Source organism: Neophocaena asiaeorientalis, unplaced genomic scaffold (genome assembly GCF_003031525.2).
Source record: "Neophocaena asiaeorientalis asiaeorientalis breed wild unplaced genomic scaffold, Neophocaena_asiaeorientalis_V1.1 scaffold240, whole genome shotgun sequence".
Lineage (NCBI taxonomy): Eukaryota > Metazoa > Chordata > Mammalia > Artiodactyla > Phocoenidae > Neophocaena > Neophocaena asiaeorientalis.
This window is the reverse complement of record NW_020185331.1, coordinates 333,183-358,160: the sequence shown is the minus strand read 5'-3', so window position 1 is coordinate 358,160 and position 24,978 is coordinate 333,183. Positions and strand designations below refer to the sequence as shown.

The 24,978-nt window shown below is 46.5% G+C and overlaps 1 protein-coding gene across 1 annotated transcript in view; it reads left to right on the top strand.

Annotated features, from left to right (window-relative positions):
- The window catches only part of TLL2 (tolloid like 2), a 128,215-nt gene that overhangs the window by 20,785 nt on the left and 82,452 nt on the right, over nucleotides 1–24,978 (top strand). Inside the window, exon 2 of the mRNA XM_024734994.1 lies at nucleotides 9,573–9,683. Within this exon, the coding sequence (XP_024590762.1) occupies nucleotides 9,573–9,683 (111 nt within the window). The remainder of the gene's footprint in view (nucleotides 1–9,572; nucleotides 9,684–24,978) is intronic.

The following is a 24,978-nucleotide window of genomic DNA, read 5'->3' as shown; positions in this document are numbered from 1 at the left end:
GGGGTTTCAGTATCTGCAAAGCAGCTCAAAGGACACGGCTCAGAATAGTATTTGTAGTCGTTGAGGAAGAACTAAAGGTCCTTGACTTTGTTTAATGGCTAAAGTATTATTATTTTGTCTTACTTGACTGTTTTCCTTTCTTTCTGCATTTTCTCACTTCTCTGATTAAATTTTTCTTTGACTAAAGTTCTTCTACAGAGAAAAGGTGGGTGGAGGACATGGGTGGAGGTCTGTTCTGGGAAGGCCTCATAGGGTCCTGCTCAGTTACAATAGCATTTCTTATTAACTTCTTAGAATGTGAAACTTTGGGAAAAGTTGGCTTGGTGGAGGAGGGCTGTGATTTGGGAATCTGGGAGGCCTTTTTTGACTTAGAACACCCATGAAACCTCATCCTGCCTACACAACCTTGGCCAATTCCTAACTCCTCTCTGGGCCTTCCTTTGAGGTTAATGATATAGAAGGCACTTACCCTGATACCTGGGACAGGGTGCTGTTTGCTTCGTCTCTTTGCTTTGGGCAAGATGCTGTGCTGTGGAGACCCCGAGATGGGAGCTGCAGTGATGGACCTTTCCCTGCAAGGATTAGGTCATCTTTTGCAGCCTCGAGAATCAGGCTTATGGAAGCAGATGGGGAACACGACATAACTTTAGAAACTGAGAGACTTTACAGATATTTATTGTTATTAGAGTAGTGTGCTAGAGCTGGCTGTTACCTGCTGTGACAGCCGAGTGTACACATGTTCTCCATCTCCATGTTTTGTGATCTTGAAGTCAGCCTCGGTGGGAGTATTTACACCAGGGAAATGAGCAAACGCTACAAATTAAGGCTCTCTCCTCACCCAGGCAATTGTTAAATATCCACACATCTTTGATTATATATCATTCGAAAGTATTTCTTTAAAATGTCTCCTTTTATATTTTTTAATTTATTATATAATAGCTTTAAATTTTTATTTGACTACTTTAAAGGCTTCTGTTTTTGATTTCCGAAAAGCAGTTTTCCTATTGTATCTCATAATCTATTCCTGAAATAGTCACTATGCAGAGCTTCATAACAAAACACTGCCACCAGGTGACAACTCCCTGAATTGCAGGCTGGAGGTCCAGTGGGGTCAGCCAAGACTGGAGCAGATGGCATTTCCATTGGTGTGCCTTTTAGATCTTTCCTATGGCCTGTCCATTTAAGGTCTACATTTCTGTGAAGAATTACCCTGCTTGACCTCTTTGTGGCAGCCATGACAGGCATAGAGAGGTGCAGGGGAGCCTGGGACCACGGGGACATGGTTGCTGGAGGCAAAGCCCCTGGTGCCTTGAGTCAGTGCTTCTCAGACTTCTCTGTGCACATGTCCTGCCTGGGGATCTTGTTAACATGCAGCTTCCGATTCAGCAGCTCTGGGGTGGGCCCTGGGAGTGGGTGTTTCTATCAAGCTTCAAGATGAGGTCAATGCTGCCCATCTAGAGATTACACTTTGAGTAGCCAAGGGTCGGTGGTGGTAGAAGAAGAAAGTTACCCGGGTGATAGGAGTCCTTCCTTTGAGAGTCTTCTCTTAGGAGGCTGACATGTTTTGCCTTTTGGTAACAATTCAGTAGCTCTGTGTTTTGAATGTATAGACTTGGCTCATTAGATCCTAAGTACTGTTCAACCAATACATCAATTTAATTTTTATTTATTTATTTTTTTAGTTAGACTATGGTTTTTTTAATTAATTAATTTTTATTGGAGTATAGCTGATTTACAATGTTGTGTTAGTTTCTACTATACAGCAAAGTGAATCAATTATACATATACATGTATCCACTCTTTAAGATTCTTTTCCTATATAGGCCATTACAGAGTACTGAGTAGAGTTTCCTGTGCTATACAGCAGGTCCTTATTAGTTATCTATTTATATATAGTAGTGTTTATATGTCAATCCCAGTCTCCCAGTTTATCCCTCCCCTCCTTACCCCCTGGTAGGCATAACGATTTAATTTTTAAATTTGTGGTTTATTTGTGATTTATTTTGGTGTATAGTGTGAGGTTCAAAGCCAACTTGATTTTTCCTCAAAGAGCTAACCCATTGTCTCAACGTAATTCATTGATTAGTCCCCCTCTTTCCACAAATTTGTGAGACCTCTTTTGTCATAAATGAACTTTCTTATATAAACTAGGGATTGCTTCCAGACTATCCCATGTTGCAGGGTTGTTGAAGCTTTATAACATTTTTATTTATTTATTTTATTTTTTATAACATATTTTGATGTCAGACGAGACCAGCCTTCCTTTGGTACTCTTTCTTGACTGTTATCACCTAATTATGCAGGTGAAGTTTAATATCATTTTGTCAATAATAAAAAAATTGTTGAGGTTTTGATTAAAGTGTATTAAACCTATGCATTAATTTGGAAAGAACATTTCAGAGAAAGACAGAGTACGTCTTTCCTTTCCTGTCACTTTTTATAGCTTTTAGTAGAATTTTACAATGTCAACATAGTACTGCTTTTTGTGTCAAGGTTTTTCCCAGATATTTGATGCTTTTTGCTGCTATTTTAAACAGAATTTGTTATTTTATTTTATATTATTTATATTATATTGCTGTACTTTATATAAAATTTTATTTTATATTATTTACATTGTATACTTATAGCACTTAGCCACACGTGGCAGTTTAAATTTAAATTAATTAAAATAAAATACTGAGGAGTATCTGCTCAGCTCTAGCATTTCAGCCTGACATGTGGTCTCTGCTGGTGAAGCCTGTACTCTTGACCCTTTGGCTCTGCCTATAAATCCTCCTCTGTGGCTTTTCACCCTGACCTCAGGGCTCTACTGGTCCATTGGCCCTCTCGGCACCTCTGCATCCTCCCTAGGCATGTGGGAGCACCCAGAGCCCCAGACACCAGGTGCTGGGGGCTATGCCTTGGGGAGTTGGCTAAGAGCCTTATGTGCCCAGGCTCCCTCCCACCACATGTTCCGCTCCTGTCCTCTGACGTGGAGGGCTTCCTCCTACTCCCCCTTCTGTCTGATGGGGACTCCCCTGTGTCATATCCAGCTCCTTCCCTGAAGTAGCTTTCACCCTTCTTCCCTCACTGGGGCCACAGTGGCAGGATGGATGCAGGAAACAAGACTCACTCTGTATTGAAAACTCACCAGTTTAATGTTTTCAGACATTCCCGTCATCTCAAAAGGAAGGAGACATGGTTACATCTCAGGCAGGTGGCTTTGGGGATTGAACTCACATAAATAAAATTAATTTCTATTAATTTTCATTTCCTTTCATTAATTTATCAATAAATATTTCCTGAGCATATTCTCAATGCCAGACATTGTTCTGGGCATTACAGGTATACTGTAGCCCAAAAAGTTGGCAAAAATCTTTGCCTACATTAACAGACCTTCTAGTGGTACCTTGGGTTCTGGTTTTATGGTGGCTTCCCAGCCAGGGCAGTTATTCAACCTGATTTTTGTGCATACTTTTTTCTAGTCTTGAGAGTGGCCTGGTGACTATCTCCCATGGGGTTAAGAGCTAATGGCCTGTCCTCATTTCCTGACATGGCCTCGGCCTGTTGGACTGAGACACAGTGACCATCCCTACAGAAGAATGTGCACTTCTTTCTATTTCGGGTGTAAATAACCTTTAAAGAAGGGTCTAGAAGCTCTGCTGGGTCTCAGATTCCATCTTAGGGTGGAGAGACTCAGGGCAGAAGACAGTTCTCTGAAGCTTCCGCAAGGCATTCATTCAACAGATATTTCCTGCACCCCGACTGTGCTGAGAATGGACCTATGGGGCAGGCAGACACAGTCCTTGCCTTCATGGAACTGCACAGATAGAAGTTAATTAACTTCGGTGGTGATGAGATCACATAGGAGAAGTTGGAGTAGAATGGCTGTTTTCGAGAGTGTGGCCTCATGACTCAGGACGGCTCAGGAGGGGTAGAATGTCCTGTGACCCTTCTGGAACAACCCTCCAGGACATTCAGGAGAGGCCGGCAAGAACTATCTTGGAAAAAAACAGGAGACAAAGGCTTTCTCTAGCTGAGAGGGGAGGCTGTTTCAGAAATGCACTCTCTCTGTAACTCCATGGATGTAGCCCTCAAAGTCCCTGCAGTGCAGGTGGAGCCCGTCTCTTGGGATGTGAGCCTGGCCGGAGGCTCTGGTGGCATCCATGCCGTCTCTTAGGTTGCAAACAGAGCCCTTCCTGTGTGCTTGGCTCAATAAATGCTTCCTTCCTGCCTTCCTTCCTCAGTCTGCTCTTTATTGTGCCTTTTTCCTGGAAGAGAAGCCATAGAGCCATAGTAGATATCGTGTTGACATGGAGTTGTGACCTCCGGGGGATCTCCCAGAGTGACACCACCTGCCTCCAAGCTGACTCCTGATCATTCTTGAGATCCTTGAAGCAACTATGTTAGGAAGAGCACGTTGTGGTAGGAGTCTGGGGTGGCGACTTCCCACTGTTGCCTCAGGCTTATTTAGAATATCCAAAGCCCCTTTGGTGTTGGGGTTTTCACCCCTGGCTCCCAGTTCTATGTGGACAGATTCTACTCTGCTAGGTTAGACCAGAGCATAATGAGAATTGTCTTGGACTTGAGTCTCGCCTTTGCCAAGTTACTTGGTAAGTGATTGTGAACAAGTCACCCAGCCTTTCTGCACAACATGCTCATGTCTATGGAACGGGATAAGGGTAGGACCGGAGATGGCATCCTGATTCTGGCCCTCTGTTCTGGGGTGCCAGTTACTCTGGTTTGAAGCCTGATGTTGGGGAGAAGGCTCAGAGAAGTCAAGTGATTTGCCGAAGGTCACGCAGCTATTAAATGGCAATAATGGGATTTGAACCCAGGACCTCTCTGGCTCTAAAGCACATGCGTTTAATCAACCTGCCTCCACAGGTGAACAATACAAAAGTTGCAGGCAGGAAGTGCCTTCAGGAAGAATTCCTTGCATGGGAATCAGCCTGGGGCTACTGCCTCTTGAGGTCAAGAGGATGCCTGAGTGCTGGGCATTGAAGTGCTGGAACGCAGATGGAGACCAAGGTGGGCTGAGCAAGCCCTGGGGACAGTGCGAGAAGAGTAGAATTCTCAGCAGCCCTCTGACTTAGGAAGCAGTTGCTGAAGAGCAGCCCTATGCTCCCTTGCCCTGACCTCTGTCACACTCTGGTTTGCAAACTGATGTGTGCAGGGACACCAGAGACTTAGCAAGGGGTGCTTCCATATAAGATTCTATATGATTCTATTATAAGATTCTATTGAAACTACTGGAGGATGCCCTGGTCATGGTGATCCTTACCCCACTTTATAGAAGAGAGCCTCACTTGTCACTCATCCTGAATCCCACTGCGTGCATCGGCTGGGGTACAAAAACCTCTGAGCGCTAAAGGGAAAATGAGAACGCTTGGTCACAGAGCAGCCTTCTTTGTGATGAGTCAAGGCATCTAGACCTGGATTTCTCCTGTCTTTTCCTATCTGTATGAATTTCTGTTAAGGGAGATGCTTGGTGCTTAGTGGAGTATTTTGAATTCAGAACAACTGAAATAGAGTAAGTTAATGACAGTGATTCTTTTAAGTATAACTGAAATGTTTTCTGGACTTCTGATGTTTCAAGATATGTGGATAAAAACCAAGATGAATAATTCCTTGTTTCCCTTCTGATGCAGCATGTGTTATTCAATAAGGTGGTTAAATCTATTTTACCAAATCACATCATGAAACATTTATTACGGCTACAGTCAATCCTCATCTTATAAAATGTTTACTATTTTTTTTTACTTCTTATGAACAAAATAAAAAATACATTTAAACTCATGGTGAGAAATCATAAATGTCAGGCTCACAATATACATAAGGATATGTGGTTTTTAAAAATTATTTGGGAATACACGAGCACAAAAGTTTGAGCGCTTCCTTGGCTTGTTGGAGTCTTCCCAGGTCCTGTTAATCTACTCCCTTCTCCATCTGCCCTCTTGCTTCTCTTTCTGCTCTCAGAATGTGAGAAGTGTTCCTGATTACCTGCCGCTGTGAATACCATCATTGACACAGACGTTCTTTCTTTGAGGAAGAGATCGCACTGTGTTGTGAACTTGTGCTAAGTCTTCAGGAAGGTGGGAGGGGCTCAGGGCCGGCAGCTGGAAACCATCTTTGGCTGAGCCAGCTTTGTTACACATTTCAACAAGGTGAAAATAAGTGTACATTTCAAAGATTTAAACAAATTTGAAGTTGTGCAACCATCACCACAATCCAGTTTTAGAACACTCCTACCACCTGGAAAAGTTCCTTCGTGGCCACTTATAGTCAAGTCTCATTCCCACCCCCAGCCATAGGCAGTCACTAACCTTTCTAGCTCTAGAAACTTGCCTTTCTAGACGTTTCATATAAATGGAATCATATAATATGTAGTCTTCTGCATCTTGCTTCTTTCACTTAGCATGATGTTTTTGAGATCATACATGTTGTAGCGTGTGTCAATAGTTGGCTCTTTTTAATTGCTAGGTGGTTTTTCCATCGTATAGAGAGATCACATTTGTTTATCCATTCAACAGTTGATAGACGTTTAGGTTGTGTTCAAGTTTGGGGCAATCATTAATAAGCCTGATGTTAACATTTGAGTATATGTCTTTGTGTGGACCTATGTTTTCATTTCTTTTGGGAAGATCTCTAGGAGTGGAATTGCTGGGTCTTGTGATAAGTTTAACTTTTTAGGAAAATGCCAAGTAGCTTTCTCTAGGGAGTATACCATTTTACATCCCTACTAGCAACGTATGAGGTTTCCCAATTCTCTACACCATAAGCCCGAGTTTTGATCAGTCTTTGTTACTGAAAGGCCTTCTCAGTCTTTGTTTTACTGTTTAGCGATGAGAATAGGTTGGCTCTTCCATCTCCTCAAGTCCCTGAATTTCTGGACTCTCTCCATTCCTTTTCATTCCCACTATAAATTGCTCAATTCTTTTTTTTTTGAATTCAATTTATTTAAACAACAACAGCAATAAAACAAAAAGAGTTCACCTACTTCTTCCACCTATTTCTCTTCACCTATTTCATATATATATGAAATATCTATATAGATATAGATACACATATTTCATTTAGTATAATGCCCTCAACATTCATCCATGTTGTTGCAAATGGGGCAGGGTTTTGGGTTTTTTATGGCTGAATAATATGGACACTTTACGTTGTTTCCATATCTTGGCTATTGTAAATAATGCTGCAATGAACATGCAGGTACAGATTTTGCTTCAAATTAGTGTTTTCGTTTTCTTTAGATAAGTACTCAGAAGTGGAACTGCTGGATCACATGATAGTTCTATTTTTCATTTTTTGAGAAACCGCCATTCTGTTTTCCATAGTGGCCGCACCAATTTACATTCCCACCAACAGTGCATAAGGATTTCTTTTTCCTCACAACTTTGCCAACACTTGCTTTTCTAGTCGTTTTGATAACAGCCATTCTAACAGGTATGAGACGATATTTCACTGTGGTTTTGCATTTCCCTGATGATTAATGATGTGGAGCCTCTTTTCATGTACCTCTTGGTCATCTCTATGTCTTTGGAAAAAATGTGTCTTCAGGTCTTCTGCTCATTTTTTAATTGGATTGTTTGTTTTTTGCTATTGAGTTGTATGAATTCTGTATATATTTTGGATATTAACCCTTTATCAGAATATGGTTTGCAAATAATTTCTCCCATTCAGTAGGTTGCCTTTTCATTTTTGTTGATGGTTTCCCCTCAATGCAGAAGACTTTTAGTTTGATATAGTCTCACTTATTTATTTATTTAAAATTTAATTTTAATTTTATTTATTTATTTTTGGTTGCATTGGGTCTTCGTTGCTGCACGTGGGCTTTCTCTAGTTGCGGCGAGCGAGGGCTACTCTTCGTTGTGGTGTGCGGGCTTCTCATCAGGGCGGCTTCTCTTGTTGCGGAGCACGGGCTCTAGGCGCATGGGCTTCAGCAGTTGTGGCATGTGGGCTCAATAGTTGTGGCTTGCGGTCTCTAGAGGGCAGGCTCAGTAGTTGTGGCACATGGGCTTAGTTGCTCCATGACATGTGGGATCATCCCAGAGCAGGGCTCGAACCCATGTCCCCTGCATTGGCAGGTGGACTCTCAACCACTGCACCACCAGGGAAGTCCTCGCCTAGTTATTTTTGATTTTGTTGCTTTTGCTTTTCTATGTCATATTCAAAAAAATCATTGTCAAGACTTATGTCAAGGAGCTTACTGCCTGTGTTTTCTTCTAGCAGTTTTATGATTTCAGGTCTTAAGTCCAAGTCTTTAATCCATTTTGAGTTAATTTTTGTGTATGGTATAAGATAGTGGTCCAGTTTCTTTCTTTTGTATGTGGCTCCAATTTTCTCAACATCATTTAGTGAAGAGACTGTCCTTTCCCCATTGTATATTTTTGGCTTCTCTGTCATAAATTAATTGACCATATAAGCATGGGTTTATTTCTGGGCTCTCTATCTGGTTCCATTGATCAATGTATCTGTTTTTATGCCAATACCATACTGTTTTAATTATTACCACTTTGTAATATAGTTTGAAATCAGGGAGCATGATGCCTCCATGCCCAGTTCTTTTTAAAGCCCTTATCTTTCTTGTAGTATCTTGTCAAACACAGCTAATGGTAACCAAGATGTGCTATTGACATTCTGACTCCCCATCCCTTCACTTAAAGCCATAAGCTCATTTAGTTCATCATCTGCCTTCCAAGTTAATGCAGGCAATAGTTTTACCAAATACTTCATCACTGTGTAATATTGATTGCCTTCTTCCAGCTTTCAGTAATAGTTTCCTTGATACCTACTACCTGGCCCAAAGACAATGGATTTTTGTTACCAAGAAACATACCACTTCTGATAGCAATTTCTGTATTAGTCAGGATAAAGAGGTTGTGCTGCAGTAACAAATAGCCCCAAATCTCAGGTACTTATAAAAATAATGGTTTTTATTTTCCTCATTCATGGTACATATCCGTCCTAATCAGCCATCCCTCTGCTCCATATCATATTTACTCCAGATAGGGTTTTAGAGTCACCCCTATCTAAGCCACTGCTTGTCCTCTGGGAGAGGAAACGAGGACATGGTGAATCATACACTAGCTCTTAAAGCTCCTTCTCACATTTGATTAGCCAGAACAGGTGAAGTGGCCAATCCTGACATCAATGGGGAAGGGAAATAGAATCTTTCCCCAGGGAAGGGAAGCAAATATTATGAACATTAGTATCATTTATTATATTATGCTTTTTAAAAAAATATCCTGAAAACTCTGAAGAAGGGAGAAACAGCTGTCTTTGTGTGGTGGTTTTGCCCACAGCTGCCTACAGTGACAGTAAGACAGGGTGACCTTTCAAAATACCTTACAGACCTAGGCCTTTGATCTTTATTGTGGTTGTCCCCAGCCCTGTGGCTTTGATGCACAGATTTATTATCTGTTGTTCTTTTTCTACCAGTCCTATCTCTTAGGCTCAGGAAGAAATTTGATTGGTTGGACTATCTTTTCTTGAGTTTACTACTCAGTTTCCAATACCCTCTGGGCCACTAGTAAATTCATTCCTTGATCTCCAGCTTAAATTGATCCATTTCTGTTTTTTCTTCCCAGCTGTCTTTTGGGGAGACATTGCCTTAGATGAAGAGGACCTGAAGTTATTTCACATCAACCAAACCCATGACTGGATCAAGCAGTCAGTGGAGGAAACAGGACACAGCACGGGTAAGTACTGCATCCCCTTCACCCCTGCCCTGGAGAGAAGGGTCAGGGACTCCAGCACGGGGTGATGTGGACCACAAGTCATAGGTATTTGACCTGTCAGTCCAGTGCCCACCCGTCAATGGAAAACCAGAGGGGTCACCCCTTGTCTGTTGCAGGCTGTGAAGCTGGAGCCTCCAAGTTTGCTTATCCTTCTACGAAAATCTTCATTAGCCTCTTTATCCAAAGATTCAACCCTGAGCTCAGAGTTCAGAGCTGAACTCAACATAGGTTCTCAGGACTCTGGCCTCAGGGTCCAGAACTTCCCAAATGGAGAGTATTCCTGGATGGGCTCCATGTAGGGCGTATCTGATGGTGATGCCGATACTCATTAGCGGTGGGAAGATGCTTGCCTGGGGCTGGGGCGGGGTGGTATTGGGCACTTGTTTGGCCTACAAACCAGGTGACAATCCCCTGGGGGCAGGAAACACAGATTGGGTGTCAGACTTTGATTACTCTTCTCCTTTGATTACTTTTCCTCCTTGCCTTCACCTTGGGGTGAATAGTAATGAGTCTGACCTCCTGATTTCTCCTCACCTCCCTGCCCACTGGGCTCAGATGCCTCCCCTCTGTGGAATCTCCATTCTCAGAAGCAGCCCCAGGCACTGAGCTGTGGGAGCTGATAGGCTGTGTGGCTGACTGTGGCTTATTATTCGGTGACCAAGGCTCTTGTGTGCCTGATGCTACACTGTCTCTGCTACCTGCCACCCCTCCACCCACCCTCCCTTCCTTTCTCTCAAGGATTTTAAAAAATTGTGGTAAGAATACTTAACATGAGATCTACTGTCTTAACAAAATTTTAAGTGTACAATACAGTACCATAAACTACAAGCATGATGTGCTACAGCAGATCTCCAGAACATTCATCTTGTAAAACTGAAGTTTATACACCGCCCCCCTTTTTTAGTACCTATCATGGATCTAATGCGGTGCTGGTGAGAGAAAGAGGAATAAGATGTGACCTCTGACTTCAAGGAGACCTTTCACGCCAGGCAGACAGGGTGGACAAGCTTGCTAACATCTCCAAAGTTCAGTTTTCCTATCTGTAGAATGGGGATGAAACCAGCACTCACTTCAGCAGGGGTTGGGAGGATCGACTCCAAAAGTGACAGGCTAACCTGGTGCCTAGCACATGGCATGTTCTCAGGCAATAGCAGATGTTATCACTAAGCACCCCAGTCCGGAGGAATAAGACTGAAGTGTAGATAGATAAACTGTAATTCCTCATGACAAGAGCTACAATGAATCAAGAGCAGTGGGAAGAAGATGGGCCAAGAAAGGCATCATGGGAATGGGCACTCTTGCCTTGTGTCTTGAAGGATGAGTAGGAGTTCCTTAGGGAAAGAATCAAGAAAAGATATTTCAGCAGAGGAGAAACTGTGTGCAGAGGCAGGGAGTATGAGAGGGGCTGTCTTAAGTTGAGGAACAGGGGCAAGGTGTGGGTCATTGGAGTGTGGCTCTTGCGGGGGGCTATCGTAGAGAGAAGCACCAGGAGAAGTTGCTGGGGTAGACGATGAGGGTGCCTGTTGGCGGGGTGGGTGAGAAGGTGCCCAGAGTAGGAGGCAACCCCCCTGAGGCCCAGTGCCTGTTGCACTGATGAGCTGGAGCTCTCCCCTGTGGGCGGCAGGGGTCCTGCCCAAGGTTTCTGAGTAAGAACGTGACGTGCTCATCTTTGGCTTGGGGGAGTCTTGGTGCAGTCCCCTCTCCCGCTGCTCTCCACAGCCCACCAGCTGCCCTAAGGTTGCTGGGTTCTGGGCTGGATGCTTGGGCAGCCTCACCATGCTGCTTGCTGGTGGTGATGATGAGAGAGGGGTGGTCAAGGCAACCCCTTTCCCTCTGCTGATGAACCTGGTGGATTCCAAGTACATCCCCAAAGCCCCCCATCCCTGAGTGTCTTGCAAGGCTCCAAGATTCCACCAGAACTAATTCACCAATTCTTCATTTCAGTATTTCCTGGCACAAAAGGCCCTGCGATCTGTATCCACTTGGGAGGGAAAGAGAAGCATATATTGTATTCATGTTTCTGGATGTGGTCCCAATTCATTCATTCATTCACTCACTCACTCACTCACTTTTTCATTGAAACCTCTATTGGGTGTTCACTTTGTGCCAGGTCTTGTGCCAGACCCTGAGATGGTATAGATCACAGGCTCTGGACGCGCAGGCTCAGCAGCCATGGCTCACGGGCCCAGCCGCTCCGCGGCATGTGGGATCTTCCCGGAACGGGACACAAACCCGTGTCCCCTGCATCAGCAGGCGGACTCTCAACCACTGAGCCACCAGGGAAGCACTGAGGTTTCTCTTTTTAAGGACTTACCAGCTATTGGAGGAAATAGTTGCGGAAACCAAAAAGGGTAAAGAGTGAGAGGTGGAGGTGGGGTGTCCCAGGAAGCGCAGTGGGAGTGGAGGGCACTAAGAAGAACTGGGACCATTGCTGTGGGGAGAGCCAGAAAGGCCTCCCAGAGGAGGGGGTCCTGGGGAGGTGGAGGGGTTTCCCAGGCTGGAGAAGAAGGAGTCAGAGGGTAGAGAAGGACATTCCAGACCGAGGGAGTCGTCCTTCTTGGGGTGGGAACTGGGATGGCAGCCTCCACTAAGGAGGTTACATGCTTCCTTCTTGTCCAGTGGTTGGTTCCCTCTTTCTGGGGGGGTGGTAGGGCTGTGCCCAGCGTGGGGGCGCCTCCCACCGCTCATGGGGACATGAGCAGCTACAGGAGCTAGGCCAGGCTCCATACAGGATGTAGGGATGAGGAAGGCAAGAGGGCAAAGGCTGTCACAAGGCCAGGGGTCCTCATCACCAGTGGTCGGGAGGAGGGAGGAACGATTAGGCACGTTTTTGGTGTCTGGCTCTATGATTATCACTTCTTCGGATTTGGGGGACCTCTCGTGGATGTTTTGAAACGTCCATTTGAATTTTAAATGGGGTTTTGGAATCCAGATTATTTTTCACACCATTATACACACAAGCTTAATTGAGGTCTAACAAAAGGCAGCATCTCTTCATAATTCTGTCACTCCAAGTCATCATACGCTTCCTCCCCCTCCCCCCCACCCCCTGCCAGATTCTTACCTGGAGGCCTAGAGAAGTTGATCTGATTGTAACTTCGTGTGATTTAATTTGTTTGTTTGTTTGTTTTTGCGGTACGCGGGCCTCTCACTGTTGTGGCCTCTCCCGTTGCGGAGCACAGGCTCCGGACGTGCAGGCTCAGCCGCCATGGCTCACAGGCCTAGCCACTCCGCGGCATGTGGGATCCTCCCGGACCGGGGCACGAACCCGTGTCCCCTGCATCGACAGGCAGACTCTCAACCACTGCGCCACCAGGGAAGCCCTGATTTAATTTTTTAACTTTCCTTTTTGCACTATTACTTCAGTACTTAAAACTAGTGAATCTCACATAGCTCAAACATAGAGTGTGATGTACTTTTACATGTGTTCATGTCCACGTAACCACCACCCAGACCAAGGGATGGAACATTTCCAGAACCCTGGAGACTCCCTCATGCCTCCTTCCAGCCAGTACCCACCCCCCAGCAGCCACTAGTCTGACCTCTCTCCACACAGGTGCATTTTATTTTTAATTTTATTTATTTTTTGGTCATGTTGGTTTTTCGTTCCTGTGCACAGGCTTTCTCTAGTTGCGAGAGCGAGGGCTTCTCTTGTTGTAGAGCATGGAGTCTAGGCACACGGGCTTCAGTAATCGCAGCACGCGGGCTCAGTAGCTGTGGCTCGCGGGCTTAGTTGCTCAGCGGCATGTGGGATCTTCCCAGACCATGGATCGAACCCATGTCCCCTGCATTGGCAGGCAGATTCTTAACCACATCACCACCAGGGAAGTCCCCACAGATGCATTTTACCTGCATGAATGGAACCATGCAGTGTGTGTTTGTGTCTGTCTCCTTTCCCTCAGCTTTGTGGCTGTGAAATTCCCCCATGTTGTTGGGTGGAGCGCTGGTTTGTCCTTTCATCTTTTGCAACGTTCTCCTGAATGAATGTACCCTAGTTTATTCATTCTTCTGTTGACAGCCATTTGGACAGTTGACAGTTTGGGTCTATGATAACTAAAGCTGCTATTGTCTTTCTTGTACATATCCTTCGGCACTCATTTCCAGAAATGGAATTGCTGGGTCACAGGGTATACGTAAGTTATTAGTAGAATCAGTCGGATTTCCCAAGTGGTAGTACCAGTTTACACTCTGTGTGGGTACTTATGGATTTGGAAAGCAGGGCAGGGGGTTGGGGGTGACCACGCAGGATCCAAGGAGGCCTTTGGGTCTTGGTCTCTCTGGCTTGGGGACCCCACTCACACCTCCAGACCTGCACAGCATAGTCAGTTGATGCCCGGACACCATCACGAATGCTCAGGGTTGGTCCTGTCAGCAGTCCTTCTGCTGTCCTTGGGGGACCTGCCATGGCACAGCACGGGGACCCAAGCTTGGCAGATGTGAGTGAGAGACCCCAGAGAGAGTCTGGGCCTTGGCCAGCCACCATGGCAGTTGACCGCCATGGTCAGCCTCATGGTCTAAGAACCTGAGTACCTGTCTTCTTTTTCCTTCTCCCCTGTGAGCTGAGAGGGCAGAGTCCACATATATTTGACTTTGGATCCCACAGAGGTGGCCCGGCACTTCGTATGTAGAAGGCACTGGCCAGCATTGTTGGATAGGGGAGAGGGAAGAGATAGACAGAGACTGGCAGGCCCTGGAGCATCTCCCAGGGGCCTTGGGGTGAAGAGCTCCCACAGGGCTTTGCTCCCAGGAGGGCAGTGAAAGCGCTGGCCACCATCACAGGCTTTGGTCTCAGACTGTCTGGGCTTGAATCCTCGAGCTGGGCCTCAGTTTCTTCATCTGTCAAATGGGAATAGTAATAATCCTTACCTCAGAGTGATGTTGTGAGGAGAAAAGGAAAGAATACGTGGAAAGTGCTGAGCGCAGTGCCTGGCATATAAGAAATGTGCAGTAAATATCAACTCTGCCTTCTCTTCCTTATTATTAGTAGTAGTCTTTGCAGAAAGAACACTGACCTGGGAGGGTTTAAGGCTAAAGTGGAGAATGGGAGAAATTTGCTACGTGCTGGAGGGAACTTTCGGGGCTTGGGCAAGAGGCCTTTGAAACATGTACCTTTCTGGTGTTTCCTCCTTCCCAAGCTTGAGATATGTATTTTTTTTTCCCACTATGTTTTTATGGCAAGGTGATTCTTACCCTGATCAATTTTCTCTGAGGGCCAATAGTACTTTGCATCTATCTAAAATAGTTATTTTATTTTCAGAATGGGAATATTTTAAATTATTTTTGCTGATTAAACTAACACTGATAGTTGTTAAAAAAAAAAAAAAGTCCAATAGCTCAAAATTGTAGAAAGTGAAAATCCCCTTTTATCCCAGCCCTGGGGGTCCCCATCATGATCTGTTTGCTGGATTCCTTCCAGCCTTACTGTGCTCAGGCCATGTGCAGATATTTTTTAAACATAAAAGGAATTTTTCTTAACACCCTGTTGTGTAACCTGTGTCTTTAACACCACACCATGGACATATTTCACGTGGTACTTTGAGGTCTATCACATTTAATATGCAACTCTGCCACCATTTATCGAATGAATCCATACAGATGGACATGATGGTTGTTTCCCTTCTTTTCTGTAGTGTTTTTTTCTATTAGAAATGTTGATGCTGTGAACAACACTGTGCTATTGTTCTTTAAACATTTGCTTTGATTAAAAAAAAAATTTAAAAGGAACCACACCTTTATCTGCTCTTTCTACTTCCACATGTGTGAAAGGATGTGTTCTTAGATATCGGTTAGTTCATTTCCAAGCTTTGGTAATTGCCCCTGGTTTTTTGGGCGGTGGCGTGGGAAGAGGGCTTAATCCTTGGAGGTGGATGGGATGCAGTGCAGCCCCAGATGCCTCCTTTCCCTGGTTTATCCTGTGAACTTGAAGCTGCTTTCCTGGTTGCAGAATGAAACGATGTCATTGCCTTAGAAGTGATCTAGTCTCCCTCGTTTCATAGATGTGCCCAATGTCCCACATTCAGTCAGTGGAAGAACCAGAACGAGAACCCAGGTTTCCCATCTCCTAGGCTGTGTCCTCCATTGTACCAACCCATCTGCCATGTTGCCAGGTGGAAGGAATGGAAAACAACAGAGGTGCATGCAGTCATTCCTTTGCCAGCCCTGGGAAAGTAGCTGGAGTCTTTCTGGACCAGGAAGCGAGCAAAGACCTTGTGCCCGGGTTGGTATGAGAGCCCACTCAGGGTGCTGTGCTGGCCACAGAAAAAAAGCCTCTGAGAGCTCTCGGGCCCCCAGTAGGGAGCGTCCTCGCTGTTCACTTAGGACCCCGGGCTCGTGGTGATTACTTCTGATCAGTCTCCCTGCCTCCAGTCTCTGCTTCCGCATCGTGCTTCCAGGTGATCTTCCTGGACCTGACCTTGCAACCACTGTATTGGGTTGAATAGTGTCCCCCCCAAATTTATGTCTACTTGAACCCCAGAATGTGACCTCATTTAGAAATAGAGTCTTTGCACATCTAATTAGTTAAGGATCTTGAGATCAGCCTGGATTTAGGGGTGCCCTAAATCCAATGACCGGAGTCCTTATAAGAAGAGGAGAGGACTCAGAGAGACACACAGCGGAAGGCCACATGAAAGAGAGAGGCAGAGACTGGAATGATGCAGCTATAAGCCAGGGGGCACCAAGGATTGCCGGGAGCTGCCACAGACTAGGAAGAGGCAAGGAAGGATTCTTGCAGAGCCTGCAGAGGGAGCACGGCCCTGCCAACACCTTGATTTCAGACTTCTAGCCTTCAGAACTGTGAGAGAATAGATTTCTGTTTTTAAGCCTCCAACTCTGTGGTAACTTGTTACGGCAGCCCTAGATAACTGATACCACTGTGTTTTCTAAAACCCTTCCATGGCTGCCTATCACTTATCAGAAACATTCCTTATCTGGCCCCCAAGGCCCTCCACGCTTTATCTACAACTTACATATCCGGCTCCCTTCCCGCCCTTCAGCCTCCTGCCAAAAGCAGTGACGTCGTGTCTACAGGCCCCGAGTGTCCTTCCTTCCAGCCTTCTGTTCCAGCTCTGCCCTCTGCGCCAAGTCCCCATTCTACAGAAAAAGAACTGAAGGTCCACGGACAGCCTAAGACTCACCCAGGGCCCTACATGTGGTGGGATTCATGATACCTCTTTAGTCAGCACAGCTGCCAGCTTGGGAGTCCACCTGGGTTGACAGCGCTGTTAAAATTAACCTTGTTTTGTGCCTCAGATGGAGAGAGCGCTATTTCCCCCCCATTTTCAGACAGTCCTGTTCCCCTGCCGTGAGAGCCTCCAGAGGAAGTGGCAGCAGCCTTTTGGATGTGCTTGGGGGCAAGGAGGCAAGAGCGCATTCTTCAGGGAGAGAAGGTCCTTCTGTGTGCATTTTATTTGCAGTGAGAAGAATGGGAGTTCTGGGCAGGCATGGGCCGAGCTGTTCTATGAATGGGCCCTTGAATTAACATTGCCGAGTTTCCTAAAGCTGCTAATTGGATTAGCTGTGTAGTGAAGGAAGTACTTAGCTGGACACACACACAGATACACGAGCAGGCACACACACACTCTCCCATCCTCCTGCATCCTCTTCGATGTGGTGGTGCAGAACCTGACACCCCCATATCTGAGTTCTGGGACACCTCACCACCTAACCGCACAAGGTGTGGAGGAAAGCCCCGTGTGGTTGATGTTTGGGGACTTTTTGGTTGTTTATTTCTTCCCTAAAGAGTCCTGGAAGCAAAGTTGAACATTCTCATCTTTGCAAATGTCTGGAAACTTGGAGAGGAAACCTCATCTTGCACTTATCTCCCTCCGGGTAATGGATCTGATTTCTTGCTCTTTGTAATGAAGACTCTGGAAGGGGAAATGGCTTTCATTCCTTATTGGCTCTGATGGAAGCTGATGTTTCCCGTCTTGTCTATTCTGAGCCACTGGGCCGTGTCCACCTCTATTTAAGAAACCAACCTTAGTCTAAACTCCTGCCATCTGTGTAGGGCATCCACATAAGCCTAAGAGTTTGTGCATTTGAGTTCAAAATAATAAATTAGCAGGAGAGAGTCGAAGACGTTCGTTTGGCTAACCTGCCTCCTCTCCCTGGGCCTCATCACTCAGAGATGGACCCCACAGAGTCTTCAACTCCCTGAGTTCCTTTTCCTATGCTGTCTGTGACTTGGAGGGGCACATGCTACCGTCACCTGGTCTCAGTGTCCCCTCTGAAGAGAGGGTCTCCTGAAACCATATCCATATCCAAAGGAATGACTACATGCACCTGGATTTGAACGCTGGTGTTTCAGGCTGGAGAAAAGAGGGGACGCAACGGCCATTGGGCATCGAGGGACTAAAGTTAGGCACAAAAGGCTAAAACGCACCCGTGCGAGACCCTCATGTACTACACGGGTTTCTGGGTCCTGCCTTCCAAGGTTTGAGGGCCCAAAAGGGACCCAACATCTCTGTCCCCAACATGTTTTTAGCTTTGAGGCCCTTGAGAGAACTCATGAGTGGGGCTGCTTTGAGCAGCCCGATCGACAGGCTGCAGTGTTTCTGGCTCTGCTCCCATGGAGACGTTCCCCAGGCTTTGTAGACATGGCTTCGTCTTTTCATTAATTTTCTTTATTGGTGGTGGGAGTGCTGCTGACTGACCAGTGTCCAGGAAAGAAGTGGGGGCAGTGGTGGCTCCCTGTGACATCTGTAGAAAGGACAGTGTCCTGAGATTACGGATGAATGCCAGGTTAGACTTGCTGAGACAGTTAGTTGGGTTCAAGGCTGTCTTCTCTCACATCATGGAACACTGTCTCGGTGAGATCTGGTGGCCTCTGCTGCTGGGGCCACTGGATTAGAGGGACAAGAAGCTGTCAGGGGGCACTCTTACTCGTCCTTTCCACTGTCTCCTCAAGAGCTTTGGAATGAGGTTTTGGGGACTTCTTTTCTCTACGTGTATTGTACTTGACATTTTGTGGTTCCCACACCCTCTGAGAGTCTGATGAATACTTTCAGCACTTCTCCGAGAAAATGGTACACACACAATTTTGTTTGCAATTTCAAGAATTTTACTCCGTGGATCCCAAGTTATGCACCTCAAGTCCACAGCCCCCTTTTTCTGTCTGTTTCCACTCTGTTGGAGGTGTTCTCACGTGGACATCCTGGATCCTAGAGTTGCAGTGTAGAAAAGCATGGGTACTGGAGTCAGGCAGGCCTCCCTGGCTCTGTACTGACTAACTGCAGGAGTAAGGGAGCCTTATTCCTTATTTGGAGAATGGGATTGGAGAGGGGGAATTGGGCAAGTGTAGGAGGTAAAGCACTCATCCCAGAGTCTGACACCTCGTAGGTGCTCAAGAAATAGTAGCCGCATGGCTGCCTGTGTGCTGGATCCTGCCTTCTCTCCTCCCTGGCCCACCTCTGTGTCTCAGACTCCACACTTCCTAGATGCCTTGGAAGTCTTCTCCTTTGCAGTACCCTGCCTGCACCCCGCTGGGGTCTCTGGAGCTGGACCTGCACCAATGTGACCTGACCAGATCCTTGGATTTAGATTCCACCAGCACATGGGGAATCTCTATCAATCCCCAACATAAAGCCTTTCCTAGTCCTCCTGAGTCAAACTCTAGGTCATGAAGTTGGCCAGAGATCTGAGAATTGATTAGATGCTGGTTCTTCATTGATAGCAACAACAAAAAGAATAATAATAACTACAATTTGTTGTGTGCTAATTTTGTCTTAAATGATCTCATTAATCTTTTTTTTTAGATTTATTTATTTATTTTTGGCTGTGTTGGGTCTTCGTTGCTACGCGCGGTGTTTCTCTAGTTGTGGTGAGCAGGGGCTACTCTTAGTTGTGGTGCGTGGGCTTCTCATTGCGGTGGCTTCTCTTGTTGCAGAACACGGGCTCTAGGTGCGCGGGCTTCAGTGGTGTGGCACACAAACTCAGTAGTTGTGGCTCGCGGGCTGTAGAGTGCAGGCTCAGTAGTTGTGGCGCATGGGCTTAGTTGCTCCGGCATGTGGGATCTTCCAGGACCGGGGATCGAACCTGTGTACCCTGCATTGGCAGGTGGATTCTTAACCACTGTGCCACCAGGGAAGTCTGATCTCCTTTATCTTCAAGCAACAGCTCTATGTGGCAGGTACTGTTGATACCTACAGGTGTGTTCAGAGAGGTAAGTAACCTTTCTTTGATCACACAACTAATTATTGGCAGAGCCAAGATTAGGACTTAACTCTGTCTAATGTCAAAGGCTGCTTTTAGCCTCTTCACTCCATTGCTTCTGGAAATAGATGCTGGCATCACCACTAACCCTGTTGTCTTGAGCTGTGAAGACTTAGTCCCCCCACGACTACCTTTGAGAGGTGTTGATAGAAGACATGGGCAAGTTCTACTCACCTGGGGCTGCACTTCATCCTGCCCTCTGCCATCTCAGGTTGCCATTCAGTATGTGCCTTGCTGCATCCACCAGACTGTCAACAGCTGTGACTTGTCTTTGTTTGGTCTTGGCCCTCCCTCTTTAGTTCCAGCATCAGCCTGGGCACAGCGACACCACCAGAGAAACCCTTGTGAGTTGAGGATGGAGTCTCAGGAGTGCATGATGTCCTCCTTGCCCCTCTGCTCCCCTGTTTGTTTGAATGTGTGATGCTTAGAGTGGGAGCCTGCAATGGAAGAAAGGCTTATGCTCAGGGGTGATGCACTTGGGCTGGGCAAGCCCAGATCACCTTGCAGGGAATGTCTGAAAAGGGCATTCTTTGGCCACATGGTCAATAGCTTGTCTTTACTGAGCCCTTCGGACAGAACCCCAGGTGTGGTCGTTAGGTCTTTTCCAAGCCAGAGAGGGGGTGCTGGCCTTCCTGCTCACTCCTCCAGGGCTCTGCTCAGCCCTTTTCTTCACAGACCTGCACCCACTCCCCCCGCCCCACCGTTGACGGCTCCATTTCACCCCTGCCCCTCCCGTGGCAGTTCACCTTGGCTCCCATGGTCTAGAACTTCATCTTTATGGCTACACTGCTCCTCTGGCATGACCTACACTCCCCTTGTGTCAGTTCTGCTGACCCTCTCACACCACCTTCTTGATTACTGTCCTTTTCCCTCTCTCTCCTGCCTCTCCCTCTTTCCTTCCTTCAAGGAACAGATGCTAATTGGGTACCTCTTCTGTGCTCAGCACCAAGGATACAGCCGTACCCACTTTTTTCTTCTGCCATTAAGGAGATGGAGTTTTTGTTTGTTTGTTTGTTTGTTTTGCGGTATGCGGGCCTCTCACTGTTGGGGCTTCTCCCGTTGCGGAGCACAGGCTCCGGACGTGCAGGCTCAGTGGCCATGGCTCACGGGCCCAGCCGCTCCGCGTCATGTGGGATCTTCCCGGACCGGGGCACGAACCCGCGTCCCCTGCATCGGCAGGCGGACACTCAACCGCTGCACCACCAGGGAAGCCCGGAGATGGAGTTTTAATGATGGAAGTGATTATGGTCATGCTTTGGCAGTACTGGAGGAATGGGGCAGGCTGTGATGGGGAAGGACCTGTGACCCCGCTGGTGTGGAGCCCCACCGACCTCCCAGAGGAGATATGGTCCAGTGAGCAGAACTCACACCTGGAGAGAAAGCCCCAGGTAACAGTTGTCATCCAGGCAGAAGTTGGTGTTGGGTGTCCAGTTTGGGACACAGGGCCTGATGGGAGGCAGGAATGTTTGTGTGAGGCCAGAGACCCAGGCAAATAACATCAGAGAGGCCTTTAATAGAACTCACAGAGAGTTCCAGTGCTGTGCTGGGAGCTCAGAAGAACAAGGCAAGGACCCCTGATTCTTCCGTGAAGTGAGTATTAAGGAGGACAAGAAGTCAGAGGCTTGGCCTGAGAGAACAAGATGGGGACAAAGGTCTGAAATTAAGCAGAATCCCTCAGATCAAAATCGGAGCCAAAGATGATGTGCTGCTGTGACCCTCGAGTGTTGAGCCCCAAATCCTTAAATCCCCCCACCCGAGGACAGGGCTGGCTGTGCGTGCAGACAGCAGTCAGCAGCTGGAGAAGAGGAGGGCTGGGGTACAGGAACCGGGTGACGGCTGACAGTTATTCCGCTCATAAAATTTTCAGTTTAGTAAGATGATTTGAGATGATAAAGAGGCATCTGATAAAGTGCACATCTGCTCTTCGGGAAGGAAGAAAGAATGCAACATAAGGATTCTATCATCTGGTTCCCTGGGACCTCATTCAGAGGCTGATTACACCTTGGATTGAAGCCAGAATTCACTGTGAACTTGAAGCGTTGGGAAAAGTAAATTCACCTTTAGGTTGATTTTTTATTATGACTGCATTTGTCAGAATTTGGAGAAACTGGGCTGGGAGTCCATTTGGAGTCACAACAGGGTGCAGAGCCAGGTGGGGGAGGGGCAGTGACCACCCTTGGCCATCCATCCAGGGAGCCGTTATTCCAGCCACCCCTGCCCCCCGCCCCTGCCAATGGGCCTGAGTCAAAACTGGAAGATTAGCTTGAGAAACCCGGACCAATAAGAGTTTAGCGCCTGACATTCTAGGCAAGGTTCTTTTGGTTTTGAGATACAGACTCGTACTCAAGATAGGTCGATAAAAGAGTTTATTTAAGAATATATTCTCATGGCCATCCAAGGACAGAAGCAGAAGAACTGGCCTGTTGGGGACTTGACTAGAGACTGAAGAGAAAAGAACAAGGCTGGCTTCTTCTCTCAGGGGCCACAGAGAATCTCTTTTTTGCTTTTTCTCTTCTTCTTGCACCTGACCCATCATGGCCACCATGTGTGAGTCGTATCATGATCCCTCTTCTTGAGTGTTCCCCACTGAAAGCTTGTGGTACCCGCCTACATAAGGGTACCGAAGAAGCCCTAAGAGTGGAAGAAATTGCGAAGGGAAGGAGTATATAAAGTGAGCTGATCAGTGCCCCAGGGAGGCAGGAGGAAGAAAGGAACTGATAATGGTCTGTGTCTGTGGCTTGAGAGAGGAATGAAGGATGGGGCAGCCTCTGGTCAGTGGAGAGGATGGGTGAGTGAACTGACCTCCCACATGTGGAGATGTGGAAGTAGCTCCCTTTGGAGTTAACCTAGTCTTGAGGTCAAGCCTGGTAACCTCACACCCACTTTGCCATTTATATTATTTTCATGGGAAAATACTTCATGAGTTCCCATTAGCCATCTTAATCCCTGGAATTTGGGAACACAGCCTCATGAGAGCTGGGGATGTTTCAGGTGAGGATCTAACCTTCGCCTCTCAGTTTTGGCCAACAGAAAGATTGTGCCTCACTCCCTGAGCATCACTCTTTGCTTCTTCTTAATTTGATTCTATTTTCATGCTCTGTTAACTGTGTATGTTTTTGTTTGTGTTTACTAAATGGAATTCTATGTTTTCTGTTCTTAATTTAAATAGTAGGTGATCTCTAAAGCAGAATGAAATGAAATAAACCATACTTTGTCTTTTTATTTGTGCAACCCTCCAATTGATTGTTCTATCATCAGTGGCCTCAATATAAACATAATTCCCCACCCTGACCTAAGAGCACCCTGTGTTGAATCCTTTTTGACAAAATAAAGGATTGTTTATCCAAAAAGTAATCACCCCCTAAAATTTTTTAATATAGCATGTTTAGTTTTCGTGCAAATTTGCGCTTGTTTTTCTTGGCCTCTTTTGGATGTGTGCATTTTGTTACAGCTGGAAACTGACCTTTGTTTCAAATGCATTTACTACTCAAGTATTTTCTTATTGGGCATGATAATGAACTAAATTGTTTTCTAACAAAACCAGGGCTACAACTTTTCAGTTACCCACTGTACGGCATGTCAATTCACCTCATGAGAACTCCTTATCTGTAGAATGGAGGGTTGGACTTTAAGCTTTCTGAGGGCCAAGAATGAGTCTCTCAGTTCTTTTGCCAAAGATAATCCAGGAATGTATGGGGAGTCAATGCATGGTGTCTGCTGTGTGCACAGCTGATCAGATACCTGCAGTGTCTTCAGCCCTCCCTTCATGTGATGCCTTGTGGAACTTTAGAACAGTCTGCTCAAATTGTATCTAATACTAGACCTTCTAGAGACCTTCCAGTGGGCTTCCACAGGTGTTAGCAGCAATGTGGCTGTGGCCTCCCTTTGTCCCATCTTCGAAAACAACAACAAACAATGGGCTGGAGAGAGGAGGTTGAGAAAGGTCAGACTGCCCCCTGCCCCAGAGCCGCGTGAAAGATGTAGACACTGGACCAGTGTCACACCGGTCACACCGGTGACCAGGGGGCTGGACTGGGAGAGCTGGAGATGCAGTTCAAGGGGTGGCTCTGCGGTGTGAGTTTGGGATGAGACTCCCCGCGTCATGCTAACCTGTGGCTGAAGTGCTGGATGGCCCGGACAGAGTCACATTTCTTCTGGGGCCATTTACACTGAGGTCTGTGGGTCATTATTTCTGTGGTTTCCAAAGAGATCCAGAGAGAGAGGGTGGTGAAGGTGGTGGGGGTGCCAGTGGAATCTCATTCTGCATTCTGGTCATCTTATTTCTCTTAGTGTCCTTTAATAAGACTGCCCATAAACAGTGAGAGAAAAGCCCCAGCTGACCTGGGTGCTGAGCCTTTGAACTTTATCCAGCCCCCATCCTGCTCCTGCTGCTACTGGCTTCTGCTTCCCAGGTTCTCCATGACCCTCCTGCATCCCTGGACCTTACTGCCATTGCCAGAGGAAGGCCTGTCTTCCCTGACATGGGCGCCCCCTAGAGGCACGACTTTCCCATTCACGCTGCAGCCCAGAGGTCCTAAGCGGCCAGTCCACCACACAGTCTGCAGATATGTTTTGTAGTGCTTAATATTTTTAAAAATTTACTGCCAAAATTTAAGAATCAAATTTCTCATAAAAATCCAGAACTCTGGCTTCTCTTGAAAAGTTGGAATATCTGGCCACACGGGTCCAGCAATCCCACATGGCAACAATCAGTGGAGTTGCATAACGATGGGTTGGACTCTGGAGGAGCAGGTGCTCTGTGGTTTGCCAGAGACCCCATTACTCCCTATTCATCTTTCACACTGACCTCTTTCACGCTGATGTACTCCTTGCCTGGGCCCCCAACTCTAGGCATTTGAGTTGGCACATTGGGCCGGTGGGGAAGGGACAACATCCTTGGGCCCTAATGCAGGCCCCATGACACCGGCCAGGGCTGCTTCTCTTTTCTGCATCCAGAGAGGAGTCCCTAGGCTTTAACTGTTGCCCAGTAGTCTGGAAGACGATCCTTCTGGAGCCTCTTTTCTGCTTTTCTTTGAACTTTCAA